Genomic DNA, 21,975 nt, shown 5'->3' on the forward strand with positions numbered 1-21,975 from the left:
ATAAGCTTACTTATTGAGAACAAGTGCATTCATGAAAAAATTCTTTGAAGGAACTGAACACAGAAGAACACAAGCCTCAAATTTATCGGTTACTCGAAAATTGCTCAGATTGACATTTGTATTTGTATTCATTTTGTTTGTGGTCACAATGCAATGATCACAGGCTAAACTTCATAATATAAAAAACAGTAATAGGACAACTTGTCACAGATGATACGCAACACGACATCGTACTGAGGAGTCTCTAATAATAGCTGGTCATCAGACGCCAACACAAAACTGTCTTAGGCACTATCTAAATTGTCTTGGCGTCAAAACGCCAACCCAAATAAACCATTTAGAAGATAATATAATTTTACTGATATATAATATGTGTCGGTCATGTAAAAATATTTACAGCTATGTCATGTTAAGCAATATATATATATAAGTCTAAATATATTTTAACATAAATACACATATATGAATACATAGTTGTGCAATATCTTTCCTTTTTCTTGTCTTGTTCTTTTTTGGTCCTTGCTTAATTCAATACACTGTGATCTTAATTCCACAATTCGTTATCGAAACCAATGCAGAGATTTCAAATGGCCTGAATGCTGTCGAGGTTCATATGATGAAGCAACATAATAAATTTGTGAGGGACTTGCACACCCTTGAACTGATTAATGTCTCCTAGGATTAATATGAAGGACCCTCCCCCTCCCAAAATAAGGTTAAAAATGCACTGCTTCGTGCTTAACCCCTTACAAGTGAAAAACCTGGATTCCCTAAAGGGGTAAACCAGTATGCACCTATTAGGGATTCTCTATCAAAGATCGTTACGATGGGCCCCACTCTTCCCCCTCCCCCCCGAAAAAAAATGCCCAGCAACTTCTCTTTTTTGTGTTCTTGTTTATGTTCTTGGTGCGTATCTTCCATTTCTCCCATAGAATTTGACTTTATTAAACTTAATAAATCAGAATTGTCCCTCTCCAACACCCTCCCCTTTTAGAATTCTTTTTGCGCCTAAGAGACGATTCCCACCACCTGCGATTGATCAGAAGCAACTGTCTTACAGTTGAAGTTTTCAAAACACTCTTCTGTGTTTTAATCTCCCCTTCCCTACAGGAAAAAAAACTCAATAATCCCCTATAGGCCGGACCTATATGCATCTATGAAGGATATCTCTCACTGAAATGGCTTTGAAGGATCACTCCCTCCAAAAAACTCTAGAAGGGAAGGTTTACAATAAATCTTTTTGTGGTTTTGCGCATGATTTTAATGTGAACCCATGTGTCACACGATGTTTTTGGGCTTACTCAAAATTAATTAATGAAACTTAGCTCAAAATTTAATAATCACCAGGAAGTTGCCCACATTCCACCACCTGGTGTACTTCCTGGAGTGCCACGTGTGCTGCACTTTTGGCACAGCTTCGCCACACTTGGTACTTAGCCAAATGGTATGCTTGATTTCTGAAAATCGACAACCCTCGCTAATCCCACATGAATTCTGACATTTTCTTTCACTGAAAAAAGAAAATGGCTTCCGCGTTGCTTCATCGAATGAGAAGTCTTAGAATAAATGGAGTTTGTCTAAGATGGTTTGAGCGCTATCTTTACTGTAGGTCCCTTAAAGTCGATTTAAATGATGTAGTCTCATCAATCTTTTCCTGTGAAGTGTGATGCACCTCAGGGCTCTGTGCAGGGCCCTTCACTTTATCTAGTTTAAGCGGACAGCATGCGCTTTTATTTGCAGGATGTATGTGTTACTTCTTTTGCGGATTACACTGCGCTAACAGTATTTGCAAAATTAGCCGATGATTCAATAGTAAAAGCTAATAATCCTCTGAGAAGACTGGAGCCGTTTACGAGTTTAGGTTTGCTGTGTGTGTATGTTAAAAAGACGTTTTTACTGACATTCTGTATAGTGCGTGATTCTGTTGGTAAATGCTAGTCCTATTGTGTGTAAAGCCTGTTGTACAATTTAAATCACTATGGTACCTTGGCTTCTATTATTGATTCTAATCTTTCGTGGAAGCATCATAGCGACATTATTTCCGCCAAAATTGCATTTGAAGTTGGCATTCTCAGAATACTGAAACATATTCTGCCGGAACGTACTCTTCTCAAGATATATTTTACAATAATCTACCCGCATATATCATACGGGTGTTTAGTTTGGAACATCAACTATTATGTTAATTTCAAGCGTGTAAAAATTCTACAAAACAAAGCAGCAAGAATAATTGGGAAGTACGTAAAAAATGTGAAAGACACCAGTGCATGCCTTAAGTCTACTTATTGTTGGACTGATAAGGGACTATCAAGCGGCGATGTTTGTGTTTAATTCCGTGCATAATCTAGTCTCGAAAACATTTATGACTTTTACCGTTTCAGAAATGTGTTCATGATAATGGTACAAGAACATGTGATAGCTTGGTTGTGGATATTGGAAATATATAAGATCTCTTTTTACTTTGAAGGATCTTGGTCCTTCTGTATAGAATTCGCTTCCTGTGAGTGTTAGGGTGACTGAGCAGCCTTTTTTTGGGGGGAGGGGGGATGTGAGTCGGTTATAGGGTCTGAAAGGAGGAATAGGATGAAGGGGTGATGGTGGATGGAGTTGTATTTGGATGGTGGTTGCTACCCTGGGGGTGTTTTTTCCTTTTATGTTATTATTTAATTAGTCTAGGATGCCTCTTGGAATATTTATGTAGTTTTTTCATTATTATTATTAGTTTAGGATACTTTTAGGAGTATTTATGTAGTTAATCGCTACGCGTTATCAGAATTTATATTTTTCCCTAGCGTAGTGATTATGTCTACAATAGTTTTTGTTTAATATGTAAACAGAAGTAAAAAAAAAAGTCAAGTCTTGACTTCTAGAACATAGTTTGACTTGTTCCTATTCATATACTTTTTTAATATCTCGTGCTAGTTTTAATGTCTCAACAACCTTAACGAACCGTCCCTGTATGAATATTTTTTGCGATTTTCCTGCATCCATGAACCATTTTGCCTGAAAAAAAAATAATCACATGAGTGTGCACCAAGAGTTACAGAATATGCTTGTTGGTCCTGTATATTATGTACCTTTTTTCTTTGGTTGTAATTTACGGGGTCCACCTGACTTTTCGTTATGAAAAAGCTATTTGATTTTTGGGCAATCATTTAAACAGTTTAAACATGGTAGGAAGTAGTCAGTTTTCCACCCTGATTATAAGTGACATTTTTTTTTTTTTTTTTTTTTTTTTTTTTTTTTTTTTTTTTTTTTTTTTTTTTTTTTTTTTTTTTTTTTTTTTAAGCAGCACAAATTGTCTCTGTGATTTAATCGACGGTCTTGTTCAGTTCGGTTCACTTTCATCCCCCTAGAAGGCCAAAAATATTCAAAAGTATCAATTTTTGTAACTTTGGAGGGAGAGGGGCTGAGCTATTCAAAAAATTCGCTTCAGTTATGTCGATTAAACCCTTGTGTTTCTGTTTTATTAAAGTATATTCTATTCTAAACATTTTATTAATTTCAGAGTAATTATGTATTGGTGTCTGATGATCTGCTATCGTTAGAGAGTCCTCAGTACGACACCATATTGTGTCTGAGTGTGACCAAGTGGGTTCACCTGAATTGGGGCGATGAAGGAGTTGAGCGACTCTTTAAACGGGCATTCAAACAATTAAAACCCGGAGGGAAATTGTATTTGGAGCCTCAAGACTGGCGTTCTTACAAAAGCAAAAAAAAGTTAGATGTAAGTTTCCCTTATTTTTTACTTTTCTTTGCTTATTTTAACGTTTCTAAGTATGTTTATTATGAATTGTTGCTTGAAGTCACTGAATTAGTTTTGACTCTGGGTTTTTAACTTTCGGTCATCTGTAAATAACTATTGCTGCTGCTAATAACTCGTCTATGTGGCCAACACAGCTTAGCAACTTTTTCCTAGCCTCTACTCTACTCGAAGTCCCACTCTTTACCCAGAAAAAGTGGAAGTTTGAGGAGAAGACAGCATTCCTGATATTCAGAATAATTTATGTTTGGTTTTGGTTTTAATGTTGCTCTTTGCTTTTATTTCAGAAAAATTGTTTTTATTTATTTGATTTTTGTTCATTTTCATAGTATAATCAGGCTTACTCCAATTGCAAGGAGATCTACCCTCGAACTCCACTCTTTAAGTCAAAATTTAATTTTTGCACATTAATGCTTCGAGAATAAACAGCTCGTTTAGCGCATTTGCTTTTCGAAATCAAGCGTAATTATCCAAATTACACAGCAAATATATATTCATTCAGTGTATTCATTTATGTATATCTTAGAAAAAGCAAAAATTTAACATTTTCCAGATAGTACCTTTAGATCTGTCTTGCATGTTGAATGTCACTGCATATATTCAATGAAGATGGCATTCGAATTTATATTTATATATATATATATATATATATATATATATATATATATATATATATATATATATATATATATATATATATATATATATATATATATATGTATTATATATATATATATATATATATATATATATATATATATATATATATATATATATATATATATATATATATATATATATATGTAGTGTATGGCTATGCTGTTTCGCCTATGTGATTGTACTGATGAGTAGGGTTAAGGCCTCATTCAAGTGCTGGTCTATATTAATCACTAACGTAGGAAAACAGTCTTCCTTTTCTCCTTCCCTGTCTCTTTTTTTTTTTTTTTTTTTTTTTTTTAATGTGTTTGTGCTGTTGCATTGGTGATTTCTCTTTTCAATATATATATATATATATATATATATATATATATATATATATATATATATATATATATATATATATATATATATATATATATATATATATATATATATATATATATATATATATATATATATTTATATTTATATCATTCAGTGTATTCATACATGTATATTTTTTATAAAAAAAAGCAAAATTTCATATCTTCCAGATAGTACCTTTAGATCGATCTTACCTGTTGAATTTCACTGCATAGATTCAATGAAGATGGCACCCTTCTTTGGGGGACTTCATTTACTGCTTACAAAAATATTCAAATTTTCAGGTCCGAATACCTCTTAATGAGCATTTTCAAATTAATGCGTTTTGCATATTTAGAATCAGCATAAATAATAAATTATGTTGCTACATATTTTTTAATTGAAACTTTCGTAGGTTTCATATTTCTATTGACAAGGGTTGCCCTTTACTTGGAATTCTTTCTGCTTGGACTCACTGTTTTTGCCACCTACTGTCTAATATAAAATAGAACAAACATAAAACCCGATGTCTCCGCTTAAACGTCGTTGAAACGAAGTTTCTGGTGTCACCTACATCTCCCTACATATAAGTGTCCTGACTATGCTCATGAGCCCCCTTCCCCCAATCCATTTTTTCCTGGTAAGAATATGGGTGCAATCTTGTATGTTACAAAGGAAAATATTTTTCTGCAATAAGAAGGGTAGGGGAGAGGTGGGTACAGTGGCGCACTTTCAGGTCAAAGCATCGTAACTTTGGCAAATATTAACATTTTTGGACGATTTTTAACTGTTGTGCAGGCAGTTTATTATTCTACACTGGTGATTTATTTCACACTTCTTCTTTGAACCAGTTTTTGATGGATTCATGTTTTCTGACAGCCACTTTTTGCGCCATTGTTGCCGACTAGGCGGGAACTATGGCGCACCCCATCTGGAACAGTGGCGCAATCAAACTGCTAAGATGAATACTTCGTTTAATGAGTAAGGAAGTACAAAATAATGAACTGAAAATACCTAAAAGATGAATACTTCGTATAATGAGTAAGGAAATAAAAAATAATGAACTGAATGAATAATGAACTGGGGAAGACCAGTTGCTCCGCCTGTCTTTCTGTGCCACCAGAAATATTCGGAGCAGGTAGCTTCATTTCGACACTCGACTTGCTGAAAGTGTAATTTTCACTGGTCCTGATGAACTTGTAGAAAGGAACCATTCTCTTAATATACATGAGCTCAATGTCAAAGCTGAACTCAGAGAGGACTTTGCCCACGGAGTAAATTTTGTTCTTTTTTATCTCCCCCTCGCAAACAAGAACATAATCTCCAACATGAACTTCATTGTCACACAAAAAATCGTTTTGGTCTTCAAGGCCACAGTGGAGGCTTTCATCACTATCACAGCTACTATTGCCTTTTGTGGCAGAGTCACCAAAGTCATCATCAGACGAAGAATCAGAAAACAGGGTCTTTACATGACTGTTTCTCTTGAAATTGCGGTCAAATTTTGCGAAGTATCGAACAGCACTGCCCTTTTTCTTAGGTTGGACATCCTGTTTTTTTGGCACTGGCTTTTGGACAGCGGCTTTCCTTGTGTTGGGGTTAATCTTAGAAGTCTTGGCCTTTTTCTTTGCCTCCCTTTCCATGAATTCTTTCTCTAAAGCATCTTTCACTGGGGTATCCGCGGCAATGATGGTTTTCTTCCTCTTCCGAGCTCCTTCTGGTAGCTTCCTGGGGGGCGCTCTTTGGTAGGGCCTTACAGCTTCGGGTGTAACGGCAGTAGGGGAGGCAGAGCTTGGACCCGCTTCGTTATGACTATTCAATTCTTGCTCGACTTCTTTGGCCTCTGGAGCTGCGCTGGGATTAGGGTCTGGTCTGTTGGTCACATCTGATGCGAGAAAATCGTCATCTGTGAAAAGTAGGCGGTTGAAGGGGAAAATCCCAGTAGCAGCAAAGCCACTGACTATGTTTTTCTGTGTGAAGGAGAGTTGGAAGGCCTTTCCAACAAGTGAGCGATGATAGAGATGCCAATCGTCTGTCCGGGGCTGCTGACCATCCAGTCATTGCAGGCGATGTTGTAGTAGTTTTTGAATGATTTGTAGACTGTTCTGTCTAGTGGCTGTAGCTTTCCGCTGGTGTGGTGTGGCAAAGTCAGAACCACTATCCCGTAATCTTTGCAGTACTGAATGGCCTGGATCGACACATGAGAAGAGTGGTTTGTCTTCTATCAGCAATATGGGTCTCTCTTTTGTACAGCGGTTATGTTTCACAAAGTGTTCAAGGACAAGCAGGAAGATGTCAGATGTCATCCATCCTTTGGCAGAACCGCTACCGCCACTGCCTGGTGGTGCACCATTCATCAACTGGGAGCCAAATCTTTTCCTTGGGAAGACAAAGTAAGGTGGCAAGAAATTACCTTGAGCATTGATGGTGCAGCAGACTGTGGTCAGTTCGCCTCGTTCAGCAGAAGTCACTTGGCCCACCTGTTTGTGCCCCTTGGGTGCTATCACATTTGGTGGTCTCTGCACTGTTGTTGCCCCCGTCTCATCTAAGTTATAAATATCACTAGGCTGAAACTTAAACTTATTCATAACAGTCTCCAAGTTGTCATAGAACTCGTTTACAGTTGTTCTGTTGAATGCCGTGGCTTCGGCCGAGCTTGTTCCCTCTGCTTTGCGGATAGACAGGTCTGGGAAGCGTTTCATGTAACTGTAATACCAGTCTTTCCCCGTCATCTTTTTCTCATGCCATGTTGATGGCACCTTCAATTGGTTCATCTTTGCAATTTCGAAAGCGAATTGGCGGACGTTGAGCCGTGTCAAACCATGGTGCATTTTGCATGCCTTTATCAAATAATAGTGAAGTTGCTGTTCAAGTTCATCAGTTAACACTTGACGGACTTGGTAATTCGGCTCAAATTTTAAAGTCAGCTTTTTATCGTCCGACGCGTTGCAAGCCTTATTTACATATCGACAGAGTGTTGTCTCTGGGATCTCGTATTTTTTGGCAGCAGCCCGTTGTGAAAGCTTCAATTCCAGTACCGCGTGCACGGCAAGCTTCATATGCTCTGCTTCATTAGGCATTCTGCAAAAGACCAATATTTAATGTTTGGGGGATGTAGCCTTGGCTACTGAACTTCTAGAACTTGTAGCCTAACCTGAACCGAGCTTAACCTAGAACCCCAGCCTAACCTGGGCGATCGAATTCCTAGATTAGTTCTACTTAGTGGTCTGAAGGGGGGGCAGGATGTCCCACGTTAGACTGGGACGAGATCATAAGAAATTACCCAAAATCTTTGGGGGCAGAAGCCTTAAACAGGGTGGTATGGAGGAGAAGTGTTCGCCAGTGTGTCGGTCTCAGGCGGCTTAAGGCTGCGACGAGTTTGTAGTAGTAGTAGTAGAAGTCAAAACTATCATACAGGCTACCTACCGCGTGAAGTTTATGAATTTAAAAAATTTCGGGGTGCGCCACTATACCCTCCACCAAAATGCGCCACTGTAGCCGAAATGCCCTCTTTTATCCATTTTGTGAACCAAAATTTGAAATAATGACCGAGAGACAAACAGATGGCTGCACTATGTTTAGAAATGTTGGAGCTTCCAGATGAACTAATATTCGCCAGAATTCGACACTATTTGTAGCCTACAAACCTTAGCAAAGTCAAAAAATATTTTCCATTTGTCCAAGATCTTATTTTTCAAAGCACTTAATCACATACCTCAAAAACTGCAATCGTCCCAAAAAATTGAAAATGGCTGACGATCATAGACCATGTGACTGCCCTCCTAGTGCTATTTTTTTAGAATTTAATCTAATTACAGGTGGCAGTGGGATCAAGTGCGCCACTTTAGCAGACTGCGCCGCTGTACCCACCTCTCCCCCTACTGTAACCCTACAGTCGTCTCATTCAGGCTTAGTTTAGTAAAAGAAGATTGGAGATAAATTCCTGCCTTCACCCTCCCTCTCCCCTCCCTCAGACTGTTTTTTTTATACTTTTATATTTATCAGAATTTGCAATCTATCATTGTTTGACCCTCCTTTGGGCAAGGTCGTAGTTTGATGCCACAAAATGGCGAAAAACGCCATTTTATCATGACAAAATGGTTAAACTGCTTAAAAAGAGCCCTAGAACTTATAATTTCCGTTCAAATGAGCCCTATCTTTATTTTTTTAAATTATTAGTTACCCCTGGGGAAAAAAACAAACATGCATCCTTGACCTTTTTTCTGGTAAAAAAAAAGTAAAAATCCACATTTTTGTAGATAGGAGCGTGAAACCTCTAAAAAAGAGTATTTGATATGCTGAATTTCATGGTGAGATTTTGATCGAGATTATTCCGTTTTTCGGGGGGTTTTTCCCCTCACCCTTTTGGACAATGTGCAATTTTACTGAGGCTTGTAGCTTTTGATGGATGACTTTAAACTTAATAAATTTTGCATATTCGCAATGAGCATCAAAAGCCAGTACTTTTGATGTATTAGTTTGTATAAAAACTCCCTTTTTAAAGTTTTTGTTCGTATTAGCCCGAGTCTCTCTTTGTTACCTCGAATTGCTGGATTAAAACATTATTTTTTTTTTTGCATTGGTCAATGGGGATGAGCCCTTGGAGGGGTGAATATAATACTATATTTGATAAAATGTATTGATATATGGTTTGTGGTGCTGATTGAAGGACGTAACCTAGTCTGGCTGTCTTTTTTATGATACAACTGAATTTTTTGGGGCCCTCCTTCCCCTGACAGACGATCTTTTACTTCTTGGGGTAGCTGTTAAGCAAGTGTTGCCATTTTTGTAGTTGAATAAATCTATACCTCTCTTTTAATAAATATAAATCTATACCTCTCTCTAAATGAATATTTCTATAAAATAAGTAATATTTCTATTAATAATATCGGATTCCGATAATGTTAAATATTAAAAAATAAACATTGTATTAAAAAGTAAATATATATTAAACAATGTTTCTAATAAACAAGTCTAGAAGAATTTTTACGTTAACCCATCTATGACTTAATGACATTTGATTACAGCATTTTATAATGATCACATTATTTAGTATTAATTAAATCTATTTACCAGTTTTGATACTCTCTTATGATACAATGAATGCAAAACTTTATTTCAACGTTAGACTATGCGGCCGAATTTTAGGAATTCAAAATCGCTATAATTTGCATGCGCCCGAATCAAATCCCTTTGCGCTCCAATTTTTCGGATACTTAAAAACGCAAACTAGAACTTTTAATTTTTAACGAACGTTTTTATTAGTAAAAAATACACTTAACTTAGGAATTAACTTACGTAACAAACTTTTATATTCTTATTTTTTTATTATGTGTACGATAGGGTTTGTACCCTCGTTAATACCTCGCTCTTTACACTAAATCGTAAGTTTTGTCCTAATTCTTTAAGAATGACCTCTGAATCAGAAAGGCCGTAGAATAAATAGTTGAAATTACTAAAAATACTTTAGCATAAAGAGCGAGGTATTTATCTCCTCCTAAATACCTCGCTCTTTATGCTAAAGTATTTTTAGAATCCCTCATATGCACAATAATCTCTGTTCGTTTTATGTTTCAATGCTACTCCATACTTTCAATTGAAAAAATGTTTTCATGTTTGTTTTTTCATTTTTTTTATAGTTATGCTAGAAAATCCTGCGCCCTTTTCATTGAATTTTTCTTCCCCTATAAAATATTCCTCCAAGGAAAGGTCCTCCCACATAGTAAGTCATTCCCAGAGACATAGTTACTATGGTTTTCGACTATGCGGAACAAAATGGCTATCTCAAAATTTTGATCCGTTGACTTTGGGAAAAATGAGCGTGGGAGGGGGCCTAGGTGCCCTCCAATCTTTTTGTCACTTAAAAAGGGCACTAGAACTTTTCATTTCCGTTAGAATGAGCCCACTTGCGACATTCTAGGACCACTTGGTCGATACGATGACCCCTAAAAAAACAAAAAAAAACAAAGAAACAAATAAATACGCACCCATGATTTGTCTTCTGGCAAAAAATACGAAATTCCACATTTAGTGCTAATAATTACTAAAATAAGATCTTAGAGAAGTAATCTCATAATCTGTTTTTTTGTTTGTGGGAATCATATTACATGGGTTTCCTAGTTCAGTTCATTTAATTACAAAACTATATATCAAATAACATCAATCAAAATGGCCGCCTAAAGAAAGACATGAAGGCATTGGATACTGAGTGAACACATATACAGGCCTAACAAACATTTAACAAGTAAACAAAACAGAGGAAAATCAGTAAACAAAACAGTAAACAAACTAAAAATAACAGAACATTTGCCACAGGACACTAACCTGTGGCAAATACTAATGAGTCCACTTAATTTTTCATTCGAAATCATACTGTTTTTAATTTGGACTTTTTTTTATTTCACGGCTAAATAAAAACGGATCGCATTAAAACCAGGCATGTCCAATTTGTGCATAAGGTTTTATAATGCCCATATAATAAGCCCTCATTTCTGTATGAGGAGAAGGGGATAGAAGAGATCTCATCATCTGAGATTGATAGGATTCCCCCCCCCCTTGAAAGTTTGAAAAGTGCTGTGGAGAAAGTTGACTTTGCATTTTAATCCCCCACACATAGAGAAAAGCCTATGATCCGTCACCCAACCTCTCCTCTAGGGGATGGGCCATTTATCACCTGTATAAGTCTGTTTTACTGCTCTGGTTAATTTTCTTGGTCGATATATTGCTGTTCCAGACAAAATATTATGAATGAGCTTAGACGGCATGTTTTTTTTTTTTTTTTTTTTTTTTTTTTTTTTTTTTTTTTTTTTTTTTTGAGCTGTATTAGAGCTAAAGTTGGCTCTAATTCAACAATGAAATACTGCCAAGTTGCAAAAAGTCGCTTGCAAATTATACAGAAGAGGATAATTAGGATGTTTTGCGTCTAATGCATTTAAAAGAATTGTTTGTGAGTTAAGGTGCGCAGAGTAGAGAGTGTGGTGGGTCAATATATAAAAGAAGTGCATTTATATCTTAGACTATTCTCGAATGGGGCTGAAAGAAGTCGTAAGAAAGTATTAAAAGGAAATTTTCACTCCTTGGGAGGGTGTAAAAGGGGAAGCTTTAAATAGATTCGGTAGGAGGAGAAGCGTGGACAGCTGTATTGGCCTCGTGCGGTTTGTTACTGCACTAAGTACTTAGTAGTAGTATCATAGATTTAAATATTTTTATAGAGGGATGGGGGATTTGGAATAGTCTCAGAGGCTTCCCCTCCTCTCTGTTAGTGCTTGTACGTTTGTTTGTCTTCTTCATATTTTTTTTCTTTTCAGCCTAAGATAACGAGTAATTTTGAGTCTATTCGACTGAGGCCTTATGTGTTTCTTTTATATATGTTTAAAACATATAAACATATGTTTATATGTTTTTCTTTTCTTTTCAGCCTAAGATAATGAGTAATTCTGAGTCTATTCGACTGAGGCCTTATATGTTTCTTTTATGTATGTTTATAACATATAAACATATGTTTATTTGTTTTTCTTTTCTTTTCAGCCTAACATAACGAGTAATTTTGAGTCTATTCGACTGAGGCCTTATATGTTTCTTTTATATATCTTTATAGAATTTAAACATATGTTTATATGTTGTTGTTTTTTTCAGCCTTAGATAACGAGTAATTTTCAGTCTATTCGACTGACGCCTTATATGTTTCTTTTATATATGTTTATAGCATATAAACATATGTTTATATGTTTTCTTTTCTTTTCAGCCTAAGATAACGAGTAATTTTGAGTATATTCGACTGAGGCCTTATATGTTTCTTTTATATATGTTTATAGAATATAAACATATGTTTATATGCTGTTTTTTTTTTCAGCCTAAGATAACGAGTAATTTTCAGTCTATTCGACTGACGCCTTATATGCTTTTATATGTGTTTATAACATATAAACATATGTTTATATGTTTTTTTTTTCTTTTCGGCCTCTGATAACGAGTAATTTAGAGTCTATTCGACTGAGGCCTTATATGTTTCTTATATATATGTTTATAACATATAAACATGTGTTTATATGTTATAAACACATACAAAAGAAACATATAAGGCCTCAGTAGAATAGACTCAAAATTACTCGTTATCTTAGGCTGAAAAGAAAAAAAAAACATAAACATATGTTTATATGTTATAAACATATATATAAGAAACGTATTAGGCCTCAGTCGAATAGACTCTAAATTACTCGTTATCAGTGGCCGAAAAGAAAAAAAAACATATAAACATATGTTTATATGTTATAAACATATATAAAAGAAACATATAAGGCGTCAGTCGAATAGACTGAAAATTACTCGTTATCTAAGGTTGAAAAAACAACAACATATAAACATATGTTTAAATTTTATAAACATATATAAAAGAAACATATAAGGCCTCTGTCGAATAGACTGAAAATTACTCGTTATCTTAGGCTGAAAAGAAAAGAAAAACAAATAAACATATGTTTATATGTTTATAGCATATAAACATATGTTTATATGTTTTCTTTTCTTTTCAGCCTAAGATAACGAGTAATTTTGAGTATATTCGACTGAGGCCTTATATGTTTCTTTTATATATGTTTATAGCATATAAACATATGTTTATATGTTTTCTTTTCTTTTCAGCCTAAGATAACGAGTAATTTGGAGTATATTCGACTGAGGCCTTATATGTTTCTTTTATATATGTTTATAGCATATGAACATATGTTTATATGTTTTCTTTTCTTTTCAGCCTAAGATAACGAGTAATTTTGAGTATATTCGACTGAGGCCTTATATGTTTCTTTTATATATGTTTATAGAATATAAACATATGTTTATATGTTGTTGTTTCTTTTTTCAGCCTAAGATAATGAGTAATTTTCAGTCTATTCGACTGACGCCTTATATGTTTCTTTTATATATGTTTATAACATATAAACATATGTTTATATGTTTTTTTTCTTTTCGGCCTCTGATAACGAGTAATTTAGAGTCTATTCGACTGAGGCCTTATATGTTTCTTATATATATGTTTATAACATATAAACATATGTTTATATGTTTTTTTTCTTTTCAGCCTAAGATAACGAGTAATTTTGAGTCTATTCTACTGAGGCCTTATATGTTTCTTTTATATGTGTTTATAACATATAAACATATGTTTTAGTTGTTTGTTTTTTTTCAGCCTAAGATAACGAGTAATTTTGAGTCAATTCGACTGAGACCTCATATGTTTCTTTTATATATGTTTAAAACATATAAACATATGCTTATATGTTTTTTTTTTCTTTTCAGCCTAAGATAACGAGTAATTTTGAGTCTATTCGACTGAGGCCTTATATATTTCTTTTATATATGTTTATAACATATAAACATATGTTTATATGGTTTTTTTTTCTTTTCAGCCTAAGATAACGAGTAATTTTGAGTCAATTCGACTGAGGCCTTATATGTTTCCTGATTATTTGAAAAAAGAAGTTGGTTTTAGTCATTTTGAAATCATTCAGGTACCTGAGCACAAATCTCTTGGTTTCCAACGACCCATCTATGTATATCACAAAACTAATCCTACTCACCATATCACTAAAGGTGTTAAACTTTCCCATGAACAATCATTCGTTGAAGAAATACAAGATAAAGATAATCTGTATATTAAAACTGATGAAAATAATGATGATGTTACTCTCGAGAGTAATGAAGTTGTCCATGACCCACTGTCTGTTGAAGAAATACGAGATAAAGACGATTTGAATATTAAAATCGTTGACAATAATGATGATGTTACTATTGAGGACGGAGAAGGTTTATGCTGCATTAAAGTAGCAGACGAAGTACTTGAAAATGTGGAAAACGATTCAGTAGTGGATGTTGAAGAACTGAACGTGACATAATTTAGTATAAAAGCCTACCTTCGATCCTCCTGCGCCTCCAAAGGCACTTAGGGGGTATTTGGTGTAAAGACAGTTATCTTTTGAAGGTCATTGTGGTTTTGGGGCTACTATGCATTTCTCTTAGGCAAAATTGGCTCTACCAATTAGCATACCGCAGAGGAATGTGACGGATTATTAAATTTCTATTTTGTTCTTGCTGTTGTCAAGTGGGATAAATTCTAAAAAGAATTGATCGTATGTGCTTATGCTTTTAAATACGTAGAATTTCAATGAATACAGATGAGTATGAAGTTAATTTAAGATAATTTCTTAATAATTATTTATCATTGATTGGTCAATTGTCTTTCATCTTAATCTTTATTATATTTTTTTTTTGTAACATACAAAGCTAAAAACCAATCATGACATTAACAAAAATTGTGTAAAGTTGTTTGGCTTATGAAGAACTATGCCAACGATAATGCACGAAGAAGTCGTATTTGAGAAAATGAAACATGTTAACTACTCCCTCTATCCTCTTTATTCTATCGGCCAAAACTAATCGAACTAATGGTGGTTGAAAATTTGTGGTATCTGCTGCAAGACATTATTACCGAGTTCCCTCTCCCCCAGTTGGTGATGGAAATCCTTAATATGTATTAATGTAATAAGAGAATTAAAATATATTAATCATATCCCTATTATATCATATTTTTTTTAATTTAAAGAAAAAATGGGCAATACCGTAATCCATCGATTGTTTTGTCACTTTTACAAAGAACAAAAAGGCAAACAAAGCCAAAATCTATTCAGTCACTTCAGTATTAGACTTAAAAACTATAAAAATTTTCGAAACTTAGGAACAAACTTAGTTTCCTCTGCAGAAAGAGGGTCTAGGTCTGAAATAATGAAAAAAGGAGGAAGGATACTCCTGTAAGTAGGGGAGCTCAAGGGGTGTTATCCAAAGTAATTATTAATGTACTAATGACATTACATAATATCCCTATTTTAAAAAAGTCGTAGTTCTAAAAGTCCTTTAAACTTGAGTCTCCATAACAATGATTGCAGTACCGTTTTAAGCTGTATACCGACCGAAATTAAATATTGCCTCGGTAGCTGGATTTCATATTGTCCTGTTGAAGAAAAATTCTTTCACTCTTGTTCCTTTCCGTATTGAATTTCAGTTGGGTAGTCGACTTTCGGGCCTCACAGTAAAAACGTCTTTATATTAACAGATATTCTGTTTGCTCAGGTTTTAATTTGCAACTGAAAAAATTAGTTTTTCAGTCTTGCAATGATGACTGCTAACCATTTTAAGTTGTGTCCTGATAGAAGTTGACTTTGCTAATACAGAGGAATTTCGTATTGTGCTTTAAAAGTAAAAAATGTTTGTCACGTTAATTCACCTCTGTTTCAAACTTTGCATCCGGAGTTGAATTTCGCGAAAACAAAGTTTTTATATATTTTAAGAACTGAAAAATTCCTTTTTCCATCTTTTTCTATTTTGTTTTGAATTAAAAACTTGTATTTTTATTGTCAAAAACTATAGTATTGGCTTTGTTTTTCACTGGCATTCAAAGATTTTTTTTTAAAGAAATTTATAGAACTTGTGATACCAAATAGGGCTGGAAACTCAAATGTTTACTGTTTCAAATCATGTTCTCTCTAAATATAGGTGTTATTCAAATTAAGTATTTAACACATAATCTTCTTATTGGTTGATTCTAAGAAACAACGGCTCTTATCGGAAAAAGGAAATAACGTACAAATCTAACGACGAAGACCACACTGTCTTTCCATAACAAACAAATACAAAGTAGAAACAAAAGGGAAAATCTTTTCAAGACAGTAGAAATCAGTTCTGTGAATATTTCGGCCCTATGTCCAAGGGCCGTCTTCAACACAATACGAGAACAAGAGAGAAAATATGTATATATAAATAAACTTACTTTAAATTGTGAGAATTAAAACTAAATAATGTTTTTTAAAAACAGCCCTAGCATCCTTACTTCAACGAAGTTCAACCAGGACTTCAGCTCAAATTCAACTTCGTTGAAGTAAGGATGCTAGGGCTGTTTTTGAAAAAAAGTTCTTAAAGTTAAAAAAAAAAAAAAAAGTTAAAAAATGACTATTAGAATATGCAGCTTGTCTAAATGAATTCTAAGAGTAACGTAGACAGATTTTGTCTCGAAGCGAGGCGAAATAAATGTTCAGCCAAAGAGTTTGGGAACCGATAGGCTAGTGTGCCGTTTTTCAACTCGTGGATCGTGACCACCAAGGGTTCCAAGATTCTCAGGCAAGTTGTCTCAGTCGGTCAATGAATTGACAGCTGTAATTAAACAAAAAATTTGCATTCATTGTTTAATATATTTCAATCAGATTTGTGTGTAATAGTAAAAACATTGAAGCATTAGTGATGACGTATCAATCAGTTATTCTTTACTCATAATATACATGATTGGCATCTATTTATTTTTCATTATAAGGGACCCACAGATGACTGGCTTTATTTTTTACCTATTGAGGGGGTCACAACATTCAGAAGGTTGGAAAACTATTATCTATTTTATTCTTTTTTGAAAATGTTGAAATATGCTTGATATAAAAAAAAATAGTAGCGGCTTAAGTTTAGATATGTAATCTTTTATTTTGTATATGAGCTTCTTTGATGTCAATTCGAGCAAGTCCTCTTTTTCAGTTTTAGATTTGATGAAAAAGTCATTGCTTCACTCAATTTTTTTTCTGAAGTTACAAAAACAAAGAAAATAATCAAAAACGGGCAAAAATAGTGTTGTTATCAAATACTGATGCTAAATATTAAATACCATAACTGTCCTAACTTTTTAGGACACTCCTTTCATTTGTTTTCTGTTTCCAAATTTATCATTGGCCTTACCATCCGTTAATTAGTTGTTTTATTGCTGTTCTGTTTAGATGTGGAAGCAATGGAGGCCTGAGATTGATTCAGAGTGTATGGGCCCACCCGGCCATAAAATCGAAAATTCAACTTGATTCCTACTTTATGCAGGATCATAACTATGCTGAATATCTGAGAAGCTCTGCATCTAGTTGATAATTTTCTAGTAGGTACTAAGGGTTTTTTGACAATGATGCAAACACGAGTTAGAAGAAGCATTGGCAACCCTGTCGTGATGGTGGACCAATATTTTGATCGTTAACTCCTATAAAAATCCAAATTTGTGAATTCCACAGAAAAATTGTTACGATACGAAACTTATAATTTAACATGGGGTAGCTCAGCATTAGCCACAAATACTTTCATTTTTTGACTCCAGTATTTTGTATAAAATTTATTGGTAAAAAAAAGCCTTCAACTTTGTGAACAACACAAATATTCAACATCATGCAGAGACTACCGCGGATGAGAGGTTTAAAAATTTCTGTTATTTTTAGATGAATTATGCATGAATGGGCTGGGGGATCTTTAAACCTCAGAAACCATCGAATAATTGGTTGAAGAATTCTTCTGAGTGTGGTTCCGTTGTGGGAAGGGGCATGGCCTTCCTGTGGTTTTGTACACCCTCAGAACAAAGCACCGTTCATCAAAATCTTTGGTGGAATGAAGGCAGACGCCTAAATCGAGACTCGGCTCGATGATTTGGAGGGAGGGGGAAAGCAGCTGAATTGTATAAGAATAATAATGTATATTAATTATTTTCTGGGTGGCCAAGAGTCAATTTGCTTTTCTATTGTCATTCATTATCATCTTATTTTGCATTGTATTCATACTTTGATTTTTTTATTTTATTTTTATTATTAGTCTGTGAAGTGGTTCATGACTTGCTCGTCTGTGAGTTCTTAGGTTTATTCATGCTCCATCGTAAAACTAGTAATTCGTTAGATTTGTTATGTTTATCAGACCAGTCGGTTTACTTTATTCATTTGGATTAAATAATGAAGTGAGTGCTATTGAGACCGACCCTAGAATAGGTTTAACCCGAAAAAACGTTAGAAATTTAGCCACGATGAATGTATTTAAAAAAAATTACGAGAGATGTAAAATGTTATTTAGAAGAGTATGTTAAAGCGTGTGTAATGCCTAGATGCAATGTTGATATTCAGTTGGTATTTTGTAACTATGTAATTAACTTGTTCTTCTTTATTACTGTCATTACTGATTTACACGTAATGAAGTCGACTTCATTACTAAGTTTGGAGTTTTTGATAGAGCTTTGTTCGTGTACCCTATGGATCTACCAATAAGCTATGTGATTCCTGTGTCCTTTTAATGCCCTGAGAAAGGTCTTAACCAGCATGCTGGTTGAATGAGCCAAATTACAAATCTGAACGCTGTTCGTGACAAAAAATAGCCTAAAACTTAAAACAAAGGAGACGAAATCTAATTTTGTGTATTTTAGTATAGGTAATTCAATGAAAGAATTTAAAAATGCTTCTTCTAAAAATTTACATGGTAATCATTCTAATTTTTAATTTGACTCAATAATATATATTGTTATAATGTATGTTTTCTTTTTTGAAATGACGCGGTGGACAGTTCTATGCGCCAACTAAATTTGTTTTTCAGAATTATTTGAGGCATAGCCAGAACTGTATCTAGGGTTGGTGGTGTCCTGGGAAAAATTGATTACAGCGGCCCCCTTCCGACTCAAATATAAACAAAAAAGTCGAATCAAAGTGAAAAGTTAGATAAAAGTGGGCAACCCCCTTGTCATGGCAACTGGGGCAGCTTTAATTTTTGAAATAGAATGCAATAGGTATGAGCATCACGTCATGTCTAATTGTAGAAAAAGCCAAGACAGATAGTCCAATTGAGTGAAAGGCTCTACGGTATTTGGCCTTTGGTTTCCTAATTTCGGAACTACCTTTCTGTAGTGGAACAACTGTCTGTAGTGACTTTTGTTCGTTCATATGAATAATAAAGTTACTTGAAATCTAAACCTAAACGACTTTGGAGTAAATCACCAAAAATTGAAGTAACATCACACGTGCTCATCATCTGACGTCGGAAGTCGCTTGAGCAGAGAACAATGAGAAGCTACACGGATTAACCGTTATCAAACAAAAACGCACTCACAAATCGGTAGCACTAGCCTATAAAGGCACTTTACGCAGAAACCATATGGTTTCATTAAACCCTACTTTAAGAGGATTTACACGTGAAACGTTTGACAGCAAACACGATGTAATCTGATAATATTACCACAATAAGAATGAGAAATAAAATTTTCAACAACGGTCATGACTAAACCGTCAAATCAAACAAAAGTAACTAATCCAGCAATGAATGAGCCGATGCATGAATAGATCGACCCTGAGATAATCGAAGATTTTTGAGCCATTTGAAATTTTTTGACCCATAAAAAAAGAAATCAAGAACTTAACTTCGAAAATATAAAAGAGGAAACACTGCTACGAAGAAATTCTCAACTGAAAAACTAATGTTCTGTTAACCTCCTAGCAACTCTTTATAATACACTGTATATACAACTCTACACATTCCCTGTATACAGACATATAGAGTGTAGATGTGTTGGTTAGGTGCAGTCATCCAGTAGCTAATCTGAAAACTATTAACCGATACTATAGAACGGTTAACAGCCGTTTCTCTTGAGGGGGGGGGGAGTGTCAGCTGGCTTTTGATGCTTAAAAGAGAACATATATTTGCTTTTTTTCCTAAAGGTATGTAGTGTGTCTGATTATAAGAGATGGCTTGTAATCAATAGGTTTCATTAAAAGGTGAGGAATCTTGTATGTAGTTTATTAAGAATATCAAAGTTGGTCTCATAGCCTGGGGGTCAAATTGAAAATTCTTCGAAGTCTCATTTAGAAGGGGGGGGGTGAGGGAAATAGGATTTTGGGAGAAGGATGAGAAAATTTTTCTCGGGTTCTCATAAAACGGTATACACACGGTTTTTTTCTAATTTATAGTTTTCGTCCGGAAGGCTCTCTGGCTAGTATATACGTAATTCTAACCAATGTGAAGCTGTAATAACGCACAGGTCTAACGGAATGAACAGATAAATTACATATATTGTAATATATTATAATATAATATATATGTATATACTTCTATATATAATATATTTCCCCTTGCTAATATATTTCTATATTACCGTTTTATTTCAAAAAACGGAGACGCTGGATTGTCTTTTGTTGTGTATACTTGTAGGTATCTAATAAGAAAAGGTGGGTATTGCCCAGTGGCATCAATTGGACGGGAGGTCCTATGTCCCCTAAATTTCTCCTCCTAGAATTTCACAAATACCTTTTTGGGGATATTTTCATTGCAAAATGCTTTTCTTGGGGGATTTTCATGAAAACACTGACGAGTCCCCCTCTCCTCCCTCTCTAAGATTTTGTGAATCGAAGCCACTGATATTGCTATTCATTGTTCATGGGTTCTTTTTACGTTCATTGAAGTAGCAGATGATATTTGTATATTTTTCTTCAATGCGTATAAAGGACTTTCGAATGTTTAGCATGTGGGTAGCTTCCATTGGGTGCTTGGACTGACTTTCGACCGGTTATTTGGTTATGCCCTGATTTTGTTTGCTTTTGTATCTACTTTATATTTGTTTAAATTAAAGGTTTGAATAAGATGTTTTAGTAAAAGCAGCTTCAATGTTGCGCTTTCTTTTTATCCTAAGCTAAAGCCTATGAATCCTTTCTTGAAAAGTAGTGAGAGATTTTGCCATCTCCCCTATTTTCTGGAAGCCAAATATACTACCTCCAGAGAGGTTACTTTTTATATATATGCAATTTGTATCGTTTTTTCTAATAGTATGCATTTTTACAACAAATCAAACTCTATAGGTCTTTAAAAGTAAAAATACGGTAAAAGAATAATTTTGTATTACAAACATAATTTTGTCCAAAAGACTTTTTTAATCTAATTATTATTTTAAGTTGGTTTAAATGGAGGAAAAAGAACCCTAGAACCCACTTTGACATTTTAAATTTTTGTTCATTTTTGTTTAGTTTATATTTATGATTGTGGAGCCTTATTACATTTCATGGCTCCAAAGCTATTCCACATGTTCATGTTTGTAGCTTGATTAGTTTACTAATATGAAATTAGTGGGAACTGCAGAAGAGTGGCCCTATGATGGAAGTGCGCAGAGATAGCAGGCTGAGACTAAAAAGTACAAAGAGTATCTTCACTTGGACTTGGTCTGTTACCAACCAGAGGTGTCCGTTGCCAAAATGTTTTCAGGGAGGGGGAAGGCCGATTTTACCGGCTGAGGCTCATCTTCATTCGTTTATTTTACGTCACACATTTCCTTCACGTCACTATTTTACCAACTCAATTTTTACTCGACTGGCTAAAAACACTAGAGGAGTGGGATCATCCCTCACCTC

At 34.5% G+C, this 21,975-nt stretch overlaps 1 protein-coding gene across 4 annotated transcripts in view; it reads left to right on the forward strand.

Annotated features, from left to right (window-relative positions):
- Positions 1 to 21,215, forward strand: part of LOC136026495 (7SK snRNA methylphosphate capping enzyme-like) — a 69,800-nt gene extending 48,585 nt beyond the window's left edge. For 3 of the 4 annotated variants that reach the window (XM_065703117.1, XM_065703120.1, XM_065703118.1), the window contains 2 exons: positions 3,509 to 3,727; positions 14,170 to 21,215. In XM_065703117.1, coding sequence (XP_065559189.1) covers positions 3,509 to 3,727; positions 14,170 to 14,655 — 705 coding nt within the window. In that variant the 3' untranslated portion in view covers positions 14,656 to 21,215. Of the gene's footprint in view, positions 1 to 3,508; positions 3,728 to 12,072; positions 12,231 to 14,169 lie in introns of those variants that run through there. The other variant, XM_065703119.1, reaches the window with a different exon arrangement.
- The last annotated feature ends 760 nt before the right edge of the window (positions 21,216 to 21,975 follow it).

The sequence above is a fragment of the Artemia franciscana genome, chromosome 4 (assembly GCF_032884065.1).
Source record: "Artemia franciscana chromosome 4, ASM3288406v1, whole genome shotgun sequence".
NCBI lineage: Eukaryota > Metazoa > Arthropoda > Branchiopoda > Anostraca > Artemiidae > Artemia > Artemia franciscana.